We start from the raw sequence: 13,871 nt of genomic DNA, 5'->3' as shown, positions 1-13,871 counted from the left end.
ACACAGTGCTCCACAAGGCAGGCATCTGATAAATGTTGACTCCAAACAAACCTTAATTAAGGATGAAAGTTTCCAATTTGCAGGTTGAGTCATTGCTCACTAGAAGGTGGAGACATTTAGCATGTAGGAAAAGGACTTTTCCTGATACCTCTTTGTTGCCTTATTGGTGTCAATTCTTACCATTCTCTCATCCACTGCAGAAATTTAGCATTTAAGGAGGAAAAAGGGCATCAGTAGTTTGAATTTAGACACTGTCAGCAGAGAGAAGAGTCATGAATTCTAGATATTATTATTAAACCCTCCCCAGATGGCTAGACTTCAGGCATCAGGAAAAACTACACCTAGTCAAGGTGAAACATTAAAAAAAAAAAAGAAGTACAGGTTAAGCATAAAAAAGGATCATCTACTCTAGCAGTTCCCAATTTCTGGGCCACAGAGCCCCAGGGAGCGCTGAAGTTATTGCAAGAGGCCTGTGACTTCTTTCCACTTTAAAAGGTTTATTTATATTAGCAGAGGTTGAGAGCCATGGATTTAGTATGTATGTTACACAACTGCAGCGATGTGCAATGCTACTTCACAGAAACGGCATATGAATAGGAAATAAGAAATGGTATGTCAAGGTAAAACATCATGCTGTTAGAAAATGACATTATTCTCCTTACTTCCTTAACATGCAGAAAATCTTTTGCTTCAAATGAGATGGCCATGCCAGGCACTGGAACATCATCTTCATGGGCCGCACTGTAGCTGACATTTGTGCGAACCGCAAATGCAACGGGCTTTGTCTAAAGTAGGAAAAGGAAGAGGGAAGAAAATAAGAGCAAAACAACAGTGTCCCTCCTTTTTCCCCTCAAATACAAAGACATACTGAATAACTACTGTAATCATTGTTGGTTTCCCCTCTGCATTGGTTCTTTATCACAAAACAGCTTGTTCGTATTCAAAACACTTGAAATCTCCCAGCTCTGAGCTACATAACATCCATTTCTGAGCTAGAAAAAGGCCATTGTTCTCTTTGAAAGCACTACAAGTAATGAAGGTGAAGAAGACCCACGGAAATATGTGTTTTCAACATTGGTGCTTGTAGCAACTGTAAATCAGGAAACACAAACACATGAATAAAATGCCCAGTTCTTCGGTTTCAGTGGAAAGGACTTAGTCACTGCCTCACTACCCCAAACATCTATTTTAATTAATTAATCATTAATGACATAATTCTGAAAGGTACAATCATTGAATGAAAAAAGAGCCGGGGAAAATATGCTACAACTATAGCAACTCTTATTCATGGCTGCAACGAATTATGAAAGCAATGACTTTTTCTTCTATTATTTCTCCTCCTTGAGTTTGTTCAACTACTAAAGATATTAATTAAGCTGTCTTTCCTTATTTGATGCTTTGAAATTTTACAGATAAAGGGCCAGGAGTGGTGGCTCATGCCTGTAATCCCAGCATTTTGTGAGGCCAAGGCAAGAGGATTGCTTGACCCTAGGAGTTCAGGATCAGCCTAGGCAACATAGGAAGACCTCTTCTCACTAAAAATCAAAAACAAAAATTAGCTAGGTGTGGTGGCAGGCACCTATACTCTCAACAACTTGGGAGTCTAAGGCAAGAGGATCACTTAAGCCCAGGGGGTCTAGGCTGCAGTGAGCCGTGATCACGCGACTGCACTCCAGCCTGGGGAACAAAGTTAGTCCCTGTCTCAAAAAAAAGAAAAAAACAAATCAAACCAAAAGAGTTTACAGATAAGCATTTATTCTCTCTTTAGCTAATACCTATTTATCCACAAGATGAAAGAAACAGGTAAGCTCAGAAATGGTGAAAATGGTATTGTTCTAAGTGGTATTGTATTTCTTTCCCATTATGGGCAAGTGGATTGCTTCTATATTTCTTTTTTTTCTTTTTTTTGACAGAGTCTCACTTTGTAGCCCAGGCTGGAGTGCAGTGGTGCAATTTCAGCTCACTGCAACCTCCTCCTCTGGAGTTCAACCGATTCTCCTGCTTCAGCCTCCCGAGTAGCTGGGATTATAGGCGTGAGCCACAATGCCCAGCTAATTTTTTGTATTTTTAGTAGAGACAGGGTTTCTCTGTGTTGGCCAGGCTGGTCTCGAACTCCTGACCTTGGGTGATCTGCCTGCCTCAGCCTCCCAAAGTGCTGGGATTACAGGCACGAGCCACTGTGCCTGGCCTCTTTTATATGTTTCTTATATACACGATATATACGAAGTAACATAGTTTTTCATGTGATATTCCTTTTAACCTACTTTTTTTTTTTTTTTTTTTTTTTTTGAGGCGGAGTTTCGCTCTTCTTGCCCTGGCTGGAGAGCAATGGCATGATCTCGGTTCATTGCAACCTCCACCTCCTGCGTTCAAGCGGTTCTCCTGCCTCAGCCTCCTGAGTTGCTGGGATTACAGGCGTCCGCCACCACGCCCAGCTAATTTTTTGTATTTTTAGTAGAGATGGGGTTTCACCATATTGGTCAGGCTGGTCTTGAACTCCTGACCTCAGGTGATCTGCCTGCCTCGGCCTCCCAAAGTGCTGGGATTATAGGCATTAGCCACCGCGTCCGGCTTAACCTATTCTTCAAAAAAATTATTTCGACCTCTCAGGAGGAGGGAGCAGTTTCTCCCTACTCAATAAACTCTCTACCTGGACTTGCCAGAGAAGACACGGGGGAGTTGGAGTAGAGAGAACCCATTTTCATTTCCAAATTTTCCAAAGTTAATTTGTTCTACCTGACTCTTGTCTGGGTTAAGACTGAGTTAAGAGCCCTGATGTTACTATGGTCTAGTCACAATTTGCAGATTGGGCAAGGAGAACCAAATTCTGGATGTAGGCACAATAGACATGAAATGGAGTTAAATATTTGGAAGCCAGTTATTGACATCCACTGTAATTTTTTTTTTTTTTCTTTTTGAGACTGAGTCTCACTGTGACGCCCAGGCTGGAGTGCAGTGGCACGATCCCAGCTCACTGCAACCTCTGCCTTCCAGGTTCAAGCGATTCTTCTACCCTAGCCTCCTGAGTAGCTGGGACTACAGGCACCCTCCATCATGCCTGGCTAATTTTTGTATTTTTAGTAGAGATGGGGTTTCATCATATTGTCCAGGCTGGTCTTGAATGACATCCACTATAATTTTTAATGATACCAGGGATCCTGCTTCTTGTGTGGAATTATGAGAATTAAAAATATGCATAAACGGTGCCTATACCTGTACCAGTGAAACACAATCCTTGATATTATGATGTTTCTATTTTTTCTAGAAATTTTCTTAAGTATATAAAGTTTACTTCCAGAGCTACAATCATAATATATTGCATTTCATCCAATATTAAACATAAAAAAATGAAAAAACAAAAAATATATATTTTTAAAAAAGGCCAGGTGCCGCGGCTCATGCCTGTAAATCCCAACACTTTGGTAGGGCATGGTGGGAGCGTCACTTGAGCCCAGGAGTTTGAGACCAGCCTGGGCAACAAAGTGAGACCTCATCTCTTACACACACACACACACACACACACACACACACACAGTTTTTATACTTTTAAAAATATATTTTGGCCGGGCACGATGGCTCATGCCGGTAATCCCAGCACTTTGGGAGGCCGAGGCGGGAGGATCACCTGAGATCGGGAGTTCTAGACCAGCCTGACCAACATGGAGAAACCCCATCTCTACTAAAAACACAAAATTAGCCAGGCATGGTGGTGCATGACTGTAATCCCAGCTACTCGGGAGGCTGAGGCAGGAGAATCACTTGAACCCGGGAGGCAGAGGCTGCAGTGAGCAAAGATCATTGCGCCATTGCACTCCAGCCTGGGTGACAGAGTAAGACTCCATCTAAAACAAAACAAAAAAAAGACTACCTCAACCATTCATCATTCACCCTTCTTTGATACTTAGGTTCGCAACACTATTCAATATGAAAAATATTCTGCTTTGAAAAATCTTTGTACAAAAGCCTCTTTCTACTTAGAATTCTTTTCTTAGGATGGAGTCCCAGAGGTAGCATGTGTCAGACATGAGTTATTAAGACTTAAATTTTTATTCTAAACTACTGTCCAAATGGGCCACACTGTTTTATACTGTACCCAGCACTAAAGCAAGGTACACTTTTTAGTGAGATGTAATCTTAAAAATATTTTAAAGTTTTTACATTTTATTTAAAAAAAAAAAACTTTGTAGAGACAGGGTATCGCTGTGTTGCCCAGGCTGGTCTCAAACTCCTGGCCTCAAGTAATCCTCCCCACCTCAGCCTCCCAAGGATGTAGTCTTCATCAGACTCAGTTTTACCAGTAGAAATACAATTTCCATGAGTAGATCCATCCATTATTCATAAAAGTTTCTGTTCACAAAAGTATAGATCCAAGATTTAAAAAAAAAAAATCCTAGCATGGTCTTTCACGTCTTTCAGATGTTTTTTTTTTTTTTTGAGACGGAAGTCTCGCTCTGTTGCCCAGACTGGAGTGCAGTGGCGCGATCTCGGCTCACTGCAAGCTCCGCCTCCCGGGTTCATGTCATTCTCCCGCTTCAGCCACCCGAGTAGCTGGGACTACAGGCGCCCGCCACCACGCCCGGCTAATTTTTTTTGTATTTTTAGTAGAGATAGGGTTTCACCGTGTCAGCCAGGATGGTCTCGATCTCCTGACATCGTGATCCGCCCACCTTGGCCTCCCAAAGTGCTGGGATTACAGGCGTGAGCCACCGCCCCTGGCCCAGATGTTTCTTTTATTCTTTGGAAGATACGGAGTTTAACCATCGCATATAGTTTTTCATCAATGTAAGACACATTTTTAATGCCTGACTGGACAGAAGACCCCAAAGAAAATCTTATGACTTCTACTAACTTTTTATCACTTTTCGATCATCTGAGTAGCAGAAACAGGGGACTGAAAAAGGAAAAAGAAATTAAAGTGGTGGTGGAAATTGGTGTATAATTCCATAGACCATAGGTAATAATTTTATGCTCTTAGATTAAGATGTTAAGTTGGAACGTGCCTTCTTTCTTTCCTCACCTCCTGTAACCAACGATGCTACCATTAGATGTGGTTTATATGGGAATTAGCTTTATAGAACTAGGAAAGAAGAGCAGCGGATACCTATTCCTCAATATCTTTACTTCAGGAACTATATTTCTAGAATTAGACTAGAGTACAGTCAAGGGATGTGGGGGACAGATGTAGCCAAGATAAAAGACCCCAGGATGCTAAACCGAAGAGGCCAGTGACAATGTCACTTCTGATTCCCTGGTCTCACTTCAGCTTGCAGTGTGTCTACAACGTGGAAGATATTCTCCATATTAATTTCATTCGTATGGGTTCAAGAACAAGGGATTTTAAGTGGACTTGGATTTGGATGTTGATTCTGCCATTTATTAGGTGAGTGGCCTGGGCAAATTCTTAGCCTCATTAAGCATATTTTCACATGGCTAAAACAAGGGTAAGAGCACCATTCTTTAAGGTAACGACATTACAGAAAATGGATTGCACCAGGCTAGGCTAGTATTGGGTATATAGTCATCCCTTGATATCTGCCATGATATTGTTTCCAGGACCCTCAAAATCTATAGATGTTCAAGTCCTTGATATAAAACAATGTACTTGGCCGGGTGCAGTGTCTCACGCCTATAATCCCAGCACTTTGGGAGGCAGAGGTGGGCGGATCACGAGATCCGGAGTTTGAGACCAGCCTGACCAACATGGAGAAACCCCGTCTGTACTAAAAATACAAAAACTAGCCAGGTGTAGTGGCACAGACCTGTAATCCCAGCTACTCAGGAGGCTAAGGCAGAATTGCTTGAACCTAGGAGGCGGAGGCTGCAGTGAGCCAAGATTGTGCCACTGCACTCTAACCTGGGCAACAGAGCGAGACTCCACCTCAAACAAACAAAAAACACCGTACTATTTACACATAAATGCATACATCCTCTGTATGCTTTATCACTAGATGACTTATAATACCTAATACGAGGTAAATGCTATGCAAATATTCAATTGTATTGCTCTTTATGTCTATCATTGTTATTGTTGTAATTTTTTTTTAACATTTTCAATCCACGGTTGAATCTGTGAATGTGGGACCCATGGATAAAGATGGCTGACTATATATATTAAGTGCTTATTAATACGCATTTGCTATATACCAAAGTAAATGCTACACATAAGTAAATATTTCTCTGTATTTACCCCCCATTAAGGCCCAATACAAGTCATCTCCTGTGTGGTCTTCCACTGTAAACATCCTCAAACTAAACTCATCAACACAGTTTAATATCTGCCACATGCACGACACAAACTAACTCACTATTAAAGTCAAGATGCTTTTCTGTGATATAGATTCTTTCATAGTCTCTGGGACTTGAGCAAATGGTAAGGTTTTCCCATATTCATTTTCTTTTTTTTTTCTTTTTTGAGACGGAGTCTTGCTCTGTCACTCAGGCTGGAGTGAAGGGGTGTGATCTTGGCGCACTGCAATCTCTGCCTCCCGGGTTCAAGCAATTCTCTTGCCTCAGCCTCCCAAGTAGTTGGGACTACAGGTGCATGCCACCACACCCAGCTAATAATTTTTGTATTTTTAGTAGAGACGGGGTTTTGCCGTGTTGGCCATACTGGTCTTGAACTGTTGACCTCAGGTGATCCGCCTGCCTCGGTTTCCTGAAGTGCTGGGATTACAGGCGTGAGCCACCGCGCCCGGCCAGGTTTTCCCATATTCACTTTGTTTACAGTGTTCCATCTTGATATGGTTTGAATTTGTGTCCCTGGCCAGACTCATGTCGAATTGTAAGCTCCCGTGTGGGAGGTGGGGCCTGGTAGGAGGTGATTGGACCATAGGGGTAGATTTTTCCCTTTGGTGCTGTTCTCATGATAAGACTTCTCATAAGACCTGGTTTTCTAAACGTGTGTGGCACCTCCCGCCTCTTTCTCGCACCAGTGTCAGCCATGTATGATATGCCTGCTTTCCCTTCACCTTCCTAGATGAGTAAGTCTCCTGAGGCCTCCCCTAGAAGCCAGATGCCAATACCATGATTCCTATACAGCCTGCAGAACTGTGAGCCAAGTAAACCTCTTTTCTTGATAAATTACAGTCTCAGGTATTTCTTTATAACAGTGTAACAATGCAGGAACGTACTGATACATATCTCTTTAATTCCGATTTTCTTTGATAGTCCTCAAACACTGAGGCTTTTTTTTTTTTTTTTTTTTTTTTTTAAAAAAAAACAACTTGAAGTTCCAGGGGAATATCCCTTAAGGAATCATTGAACTTTTATCCATGAAACCATTTGTTAATCAAATGTATCCTGTTTTAAGTTGACATCTTCATTTTTGGCTTAATCTCAGAATGATAAAGAGCCACATAGAACTCTTTCCTCTTACCATTCAGGGCTCTTGCCCTTGTTCAAACTCCAAAATTTACTTTTCGTCTGGAAGCCTACCAGATTGTTTTTCCCCCAGACAGGGTCTTTCTGTTGCCCAGGCTGGAATGAAGTGGTGCAATCATGGCTCACTGTAGCCTCAACCTCCTAGGCTCAAATAATCCTCCAGTCTCAGCCTCATGAGTAGCTGGGACTACAGGCTCATGCGACCATGCCCAGCTAATTGTTTTTTTTTTTTTTTTTTTACTTTTTGGAGAGATGAGGTCTTGCTTTGATGCCCAGGCTGGTCTTGAACTCCTGGCCTCAAGTGATCCTCCCACCTTGGCCTCCCAAAGGGCTGAGATTATAGGTGTGAGCCACCGCACCTGGCCCTACCAGATTTTTATGGTTTTCCAGCATCATGGCCCTGGGGCATGGTTCAGCTCATTCCTAGTTCACTCCTACATGGTCCATCATAAATACTGATGAATAGAACTGATTCTTGGATATGAATGTTTGAGGCCAGTGGGCCATTTACTCTTTCTTCTTATTTTGCTTTCTCCTTAAGGTAAAGAAGAGTCCCAAGAAGCAAGAACAAACAGAAGCCAAGAAATCTTGGTGTTCCAGAGGCTTCACGGGAACACCAGGAACAGTGGGGATTGTGACGAAAGAGTGACACAGTGCTCTGGGACATGCTGGGACACAAGAGGTGCTCTGGCTCTTGAGGAAAGTAAAGCTATTCCAGATCCCAAGGCCAAATGTAACTGCGGTCTGCTCTAGTTAATAGGTTGTCCTTCGAGCTGTCCTTTTCCTGCCACCCTCTAACTCTAGGCCCCCAACCCTCCCAGTTTATCTGAAAGGCTTGGTCATAGCTGTAGGGTAAGATGGGGAAGAAAAGCAGAAGGCACAGATATAGAAATAGCCCACAGCCCTAAGTAGGATCCTATAGAAGGAGTTTCAGGGATGGCTATTGCGGAATTGTATTGAAATCCACATTTAGATTTAGATTCATCCTGCTCTACAAAATCATTAGGACACTGCATTGGTTAGGAGACAATATGGTCTTTCATTTCACTTTCACTCAACCTCTATTAACATCCTAAGGACTTTATTGCCAGGCCAGTGTGAGAGCTGGAGTCTGCTTTTGCAGATTCTACCTGGATTCCTGGCCAACTTGTTTTGCGGCTATGGAGGGTCAGGCCCATGAGGTGATGTCAGACTTTTCTACCAGTTTCTGTTTCTCCCTGTTCCAAGCCAAGAAAAAAAGGAATTGATTCCTTTTCCAGTTTCTGGTACTTTCAACATGGCATATGAGCACATGCTACACAGCATGAGGGCGACTGGTAAATCACCTATGCATTGTAGCCCCGTTTTTGGGATAAAGAATTAAAAGTTTGCGACATATTGGTTTGTGGACTAAACCCGAACAGATCCTCAAAATAAATTCGTAAGTACCAATTTGTAGAAGAGTGGCATCTCTTTATCTAGACAATAATGTAAAAGTGCTTTAAAAAAAGGTTGGTCGGGTGCAGTGGCTCACAACTGTAATCAGAGGCAGGTGGATTGCTTGAGCTGAGGAGTCTGAGACCAGCCGGGGCAACATGGTGAAACTCTGTCTCTACCAAAAATACAAACATGAGCCAGTTGTGGTGGCGTGCATCTGTGGTCCCAGCTACTCAAGAGGCTGAGGTGGGAGGACTGCTTGAGCCCAGGAGGTCATGCCACTGCACTCCAGCCTGGGCAAGAGAGAGAGACCCTGTCTCAAAAAACAGAAACTAAAACATCAAGGCCATGTCTTGTTCAACACTGTGTCTCCAGTATGTTTCTAATCAATATTTATTGAGAAGGGAATGTGTAAGTGATAAGAGATGTTAAGAAATTCATATTCTCTTCTTCTAGGTCCTTCTTTACCTTGTACATGACAGGACTTACTGTAAAATGATGAAAGCTACCACTTTCGGAATGTCGGCCAAGGGACAAACAATGTGCTGTATATTATACATAGATTGCTACATTTCATTTAAACCCAGCTACAATTGTTTTATTCCAAGGTGAAGAAATCGAGGCTCAAAAATTCTCCATCCATTCACTGTGGCACACGCTTGTAGTCTCAGCTACTCGGGAGGCTGAGGCAACGGGATGGCATGAGTTCAGGGGTTTGAATCTAGCCTGGGCAACACTGCAAGATCCTTTCTCTGAAGAAAAAAAAAATAAGTAAAATTTTGAGACAACATTTGTGAAAGTTTTTTTTTTTTTTTTTGAGATGGAGTTTCACTCTTGTTGCCCAGGCTGGAGTGCAATGGTTAGGTCCCGACTCACTGCAACCACCGCCTCCCAGGTTCAAGTGATTCTCCTGCCTCAGTCCACCGAGTAGCTGGGATTATAGGCGCCCACCACCATGTCTAGTTAATTTTTTGAATTTTTTGTTTCTTGAGACAGAGTCTCGCTCTGTCACTCAGGCTGGAGTGCAGTGGCGTGGCTCACTGCAAGCTGCGCCTCCTCGGTTCATGTCATTCTCCTGCCACAGCCTCCCAAGTAGCTGGGACTACAGGTGCCTGCCACCATTCCTGGCTAATTTTTTGTATTTTTAGTAGAGACGGGGTTTCACTGTGTTAGCCAGGATGGTCTTGATCTCCTGATATCGTGATCTGCCCGCCTTGGCCTCCCAAAGTGCTGGGATTACAGGCATGAGCCACCGTACCCGGCTGAAGATTTTTTTTTTTTTTAAATGTTCTCCCAGGCCATAAGCGTTAGAGGTGGTGTTAAAATCTCTCTCTCTCCAAAGCCTGTGTTCCTCCTATAGTACTAGAGTGCTTTTCATTTAAAGGGGTGTGTAGACGGCAATTCGACAACATTTACATGTTTATGTGAAATTTTGAAGACTCGAAAGTTATGATTTACAAAATGCTAAAAATTGGTTGGTATAAAGAAAGGCAAAAAAAGATTGGGCCCAGGTCTGCCTTGCAGTGTGACACTAAATGAACACCTTCACATGTTAGAACGATGGGTGTTCCTCATAAAGGTAACCTATTCCTTTTAAGTGCAAAGATGCACTTAAAAAACTCGAGGTTCAGGAAATCAATAGTGATGTCAAATCATGATTTTTTTTTTTTTTTTTTGAGACAGAGTCTCGCTGTTTGGCCCAGGTTGGAGTAAAGTGGCGTGATCTTGGCTCACTGCAAGCTCCACTTCCCAGGTTCACGTCATTCTCCTGCCTCAGCCTCCCGAGTAGCTGTGACTACAGGCGCCCGCCACCACACCCAGCTAATTTTCTGTATTTTTAGTAGAGATGGGGTTTCACCGTGTTCATCAGGATGGTCTCGATTTCCTGACCTCGTGATCCGCCCGCCTCGGCCTCCCAAAGTGCTGGGATTACAGGTGTGAGCCACCGCGCCCAACCCAAATCATGATTTTTATTTATTTAGATCTTCCGTTTCTCTCTTCACATCTCTTTTTCACCATCTGTAAAGCTGTATTTCATGAATGGCTGGGTGCGGTGGCTCACGCCTGTAATCCCAGTACTTTGGGAGGCCAAGGCAAGTGAATCACCTGAGGTCAAGAGTTCGAGACCAGCCAGTGCAACATGGTGAAACCCTGTCTCTACTAAAAGTACAATTTGCATGGCTTTTTAATCCCTCTGTAAAACTAAGGTTGCTATGGCCTTTCAGTGTTTCCTGTGCAGGGTCCTTGGTGTGGAATTTTATAAACTACGAAACCATGTATATCTTCCTATCTCATTTTTTTTTTTTTCTTTTTGAGATGGAGTCTCGCTCTGTTGCCCAGGCTGGAGTGCAGTGTGGCAGGATCTTGGCTCACTGCAACCTCTGCCTCCTGGGATCAAGTGATTCCCCTGCCTCGGCCTCCCAAGTAGCTGGGACTATAGGTGCCCGCCAACACGCCCAGCAAATTTTTGTATTTTTAGCAGAGACAGGGTTTCACTATGTTGGCGAGGCTGGTCTCTAACTCCTGACCTCAGGTAATCTGCCCACCCCGGCCTCCCAAAGTGCTGGGATAACAGACGTGAGCCACCGCGCCCCTCCACAAGTCACTCATCTTGAGAAGGCTGTTGAAGAGACCAACCACCTGGTTTCACCACCTCCCTTCCCACTCTGACTCCAGCACTATTACTGATACATGAGCTAGAAATAAATTATTTCCGCAAACAGTGAGGGTAAGAGAGTCCTCGGTAAGGCTTCCTTCTAATAAAACACAGCCGCCAGATTGTTTCTTTTCTAACACAAAGCAGCCTGAAAAATCAAGCTGCAAGCATAGATAAACAAGCTAAAAGTTTGCATAGGTAAATGCCGCAGCTGTGCCAATAGATTAAGGCTACCTGGGGGCCAGGTATGTGCAACCTGGTGGCTCCATCTTCCCTTTTGCTTGTCAACCACAAGTACAGTGAGGAACAGACAACATGGTGCTGACCAGGTTGAGACCCCATGTGCATAAAAGATTAGGGTGGGCTGGCCAGCATCTTCGTGCACCATGCAAATGTCACACCTGGTCCGAACAATCTCTCCGGCCCTATGTAAAGCAGACACCGCCTCCTCAAGCTCAACCATGAAACCCTGTGCATTTCACCATGAAACCAGATGACGCACTCGGGAGCCCCTCTCTCTTTGCAAGAGAGAGAGCTATTCTCTCTTTCTTTCACCTATTAAACCTCTACTCTTAAACTCATTTTTTCTATGTCCACGTCCTCGATTTCCTTGCTGTGAGACAACGCACCTCGGATATTTATCCCAGACAACAACGCCTCATTACTGTCTGGCCTACAGACCCAAAAGGATGGCCCAGAAACATCTGTTCAAGCTCCCCAAACTTCCCACCTTCTAGATGCTTCTGCCCTGACTCATGCCCTCTATCACCTGGCCTTGATCTCACTGCCATACGCTCTATTGTGCCTAGAGACAGATGCCTGGACCCCATCATTAACATATGGGTATACGCAAGAACCAATCTGGCAGGGCTGGAAGGATATTAGTGGACAGCTTTTTGGCCGCAAGACTTGCTTTTTCTCACATCCAAAGGAAACTCTATTTGCTCCACAGAGGCCTGGTGTGTGGAGGCCCACAGGCTCCTGCCCGAGATGTGGTTAATGTTTAGAGCAGAAACAACTTTTATTTTCTTATAGCCTTCTGGAATCACTAGGCCTAAGGCTGCTAAGCACCAATTATTATAAGAGGAGATAATTAACTTAAAAATATCTTTGGTTATGAAATAGAATAAACACATTATAATTTCACAGCACTATAGTTCTAGCTTTCTTCTTAAACAATGACTAATGAGTTAATAGTGAAGCTAATAATCTGAATGCTATAACACAATGCATACCTTAAGTTTAATAAAAATGTGCCAGTGGTAGAATGAATACCTACTATTAAAAAGTGAAATGAAATTCACTCAAGGATAGAAATAAACTTCTGATCATGATTGATATAGTTACTTAGATTTGTATGCATTGATTTCTTCATTTCCTAATACAAAGGTGAATTTTACTGTGCTAAATAGCAAAGTATGGTTTTCAGTTTTCATACTGAAACTGTCAATCACTAATAACATAAAAGGAAAATTCATAGTTTGTTTTAATGTCTATAATGGATTTGTCTTAAATATTAACTACTCTCAATTTGCTCTTTTTAGAGAAATGAAAAAAAAAATGACCCAGATCCCTATTGTAAGAGACTACGGAGGCCGGGCACAGTGGCTCACATCTGTAATCCCAGCACTTTGGGAGGCTGAGGCGGGCAGATCACTTGAGGTCAGGAGTTCAAGACCAGCCTGGCCAACATGGTGAAGAAAAGACAGGTCAAGAAGATCTAATCCGTTTTTTTATCCACTTACTTGTTGTGTACAATAACTTCTTATAAAACTTGTTCTACTCTTTTATTATATTAAATGCCTCAGGTGGAAGTATAGCTATCCAGTCTTATATAGGAAGCACCCAGGAACTGAAGAGGTACTGACTATACTTATAAGAACCAGGTCACAGCCATCTGCTTTATTTAGCAATTACTGATATCTTACTTTCCAGTTACCCTTGTCTGATTATAACTTCTCGGTATCATCTTGCTAACTTTCAATGATAATAAAAAATCCTTCCATTATAGAAGGAAACTTTTCAACTTTATTCTTTATATGTGGGCAAAAATTCATACAATATATTTTGAAACAAATATATATATATAAACAGCATCTCACTCTGTCACCCAGGCTGGAGTGCAATGGTGTGATCTTGCCTCACTGCAACCTCTGCATTCCATGCTCCAATGATCCTCCCAAGTAGCTGGGATTACAGGTATGCGCTACGATATCTGGCTACTTTTTGTATTTTTTGTAGAGACAGGGTTTCACTATGCTGTCCAGGCTGGTCTCCAACTCCTGGACTCAAGCAATCTTTCCGCCTCAGCCTCCCAAAGTGCTCAGATTACAGGTGTGAGACATCACGCCCAGCCAGGATTTTGTTTTATATGATCAACATGTATATATGTAAGCGCAAGTGTATATACATATCTATT

At 42.7% G+C, this 13,871-nt stretch overlaps 1 protein-coding gene and 1 long non-coding RNA gene across 8 annotated transcripts in view; one reads left to right on the top strand and one right to left on the bottom strand.

The window, feature by feature from the left end:
* The window catches only part of CACNB2 (calcium voltage-gated channel auxiliary subunit beta 2), a 401,876-nt gene that overhangs the window by 42,143 nt on the left and 345,862 nt on the right, over positions 1-13,871 (bottom strand). For all 6 annotated transcript variants that reach the window (XM_024253014.3, XM_024253016.3, XM_054521516.1 and 3 more), the window contains 1 exon segment: positions 663-785. In XM_024253014.3, the coding sequence (XP_024108782.1) occupies positions 663-785 (123 nt within the window).
* LOC129048185 (uncharacterized) overlaps positions 1-13,871 on the top strand; it is a 36,033-nt gene that overhangs the window by 15,742 nt on the left and 6,420 nt on the right. For both annotated transcript variants that reach the window (XR_008510303.2, XR_008510304.2), the window contains 4 exons: positions 5,264-5,380; positions 6,977-7,058; positions 7,922-8,062; positions 12,997-13,161. This is a non-coding gene — a long non-coding RNA (uncharacterized LOC129048185). The remainder of the gene's footprint in view (positions 1-5,263; positions 5,381-6,976; positions 7,059-7,921; positions 8,063-12,996; positions 13,162-13,871) is intronic.

The sequence above is a fragment of the Pongo abelii genome, chromosome 8 (assembly GCF_028885655.2).
Source record: "Pongo abelii isolate AG06213 chromosome 8, NHGRI_mPonAbe1-v2.0_pri, whole genome shotgun sequence".
In the NCBI taxonomy this organism is placed as follows: domain Eukaryota; kingdom Metazoa; phylum Chordata; class Mammalia; order Primates; family Hominidae; genus Pongo; species Pongo abelii.
Note: the sequence above shows the minus strand (reverse complement) of the source record. Positions and strands in the feature narration are given on the sequence as shown.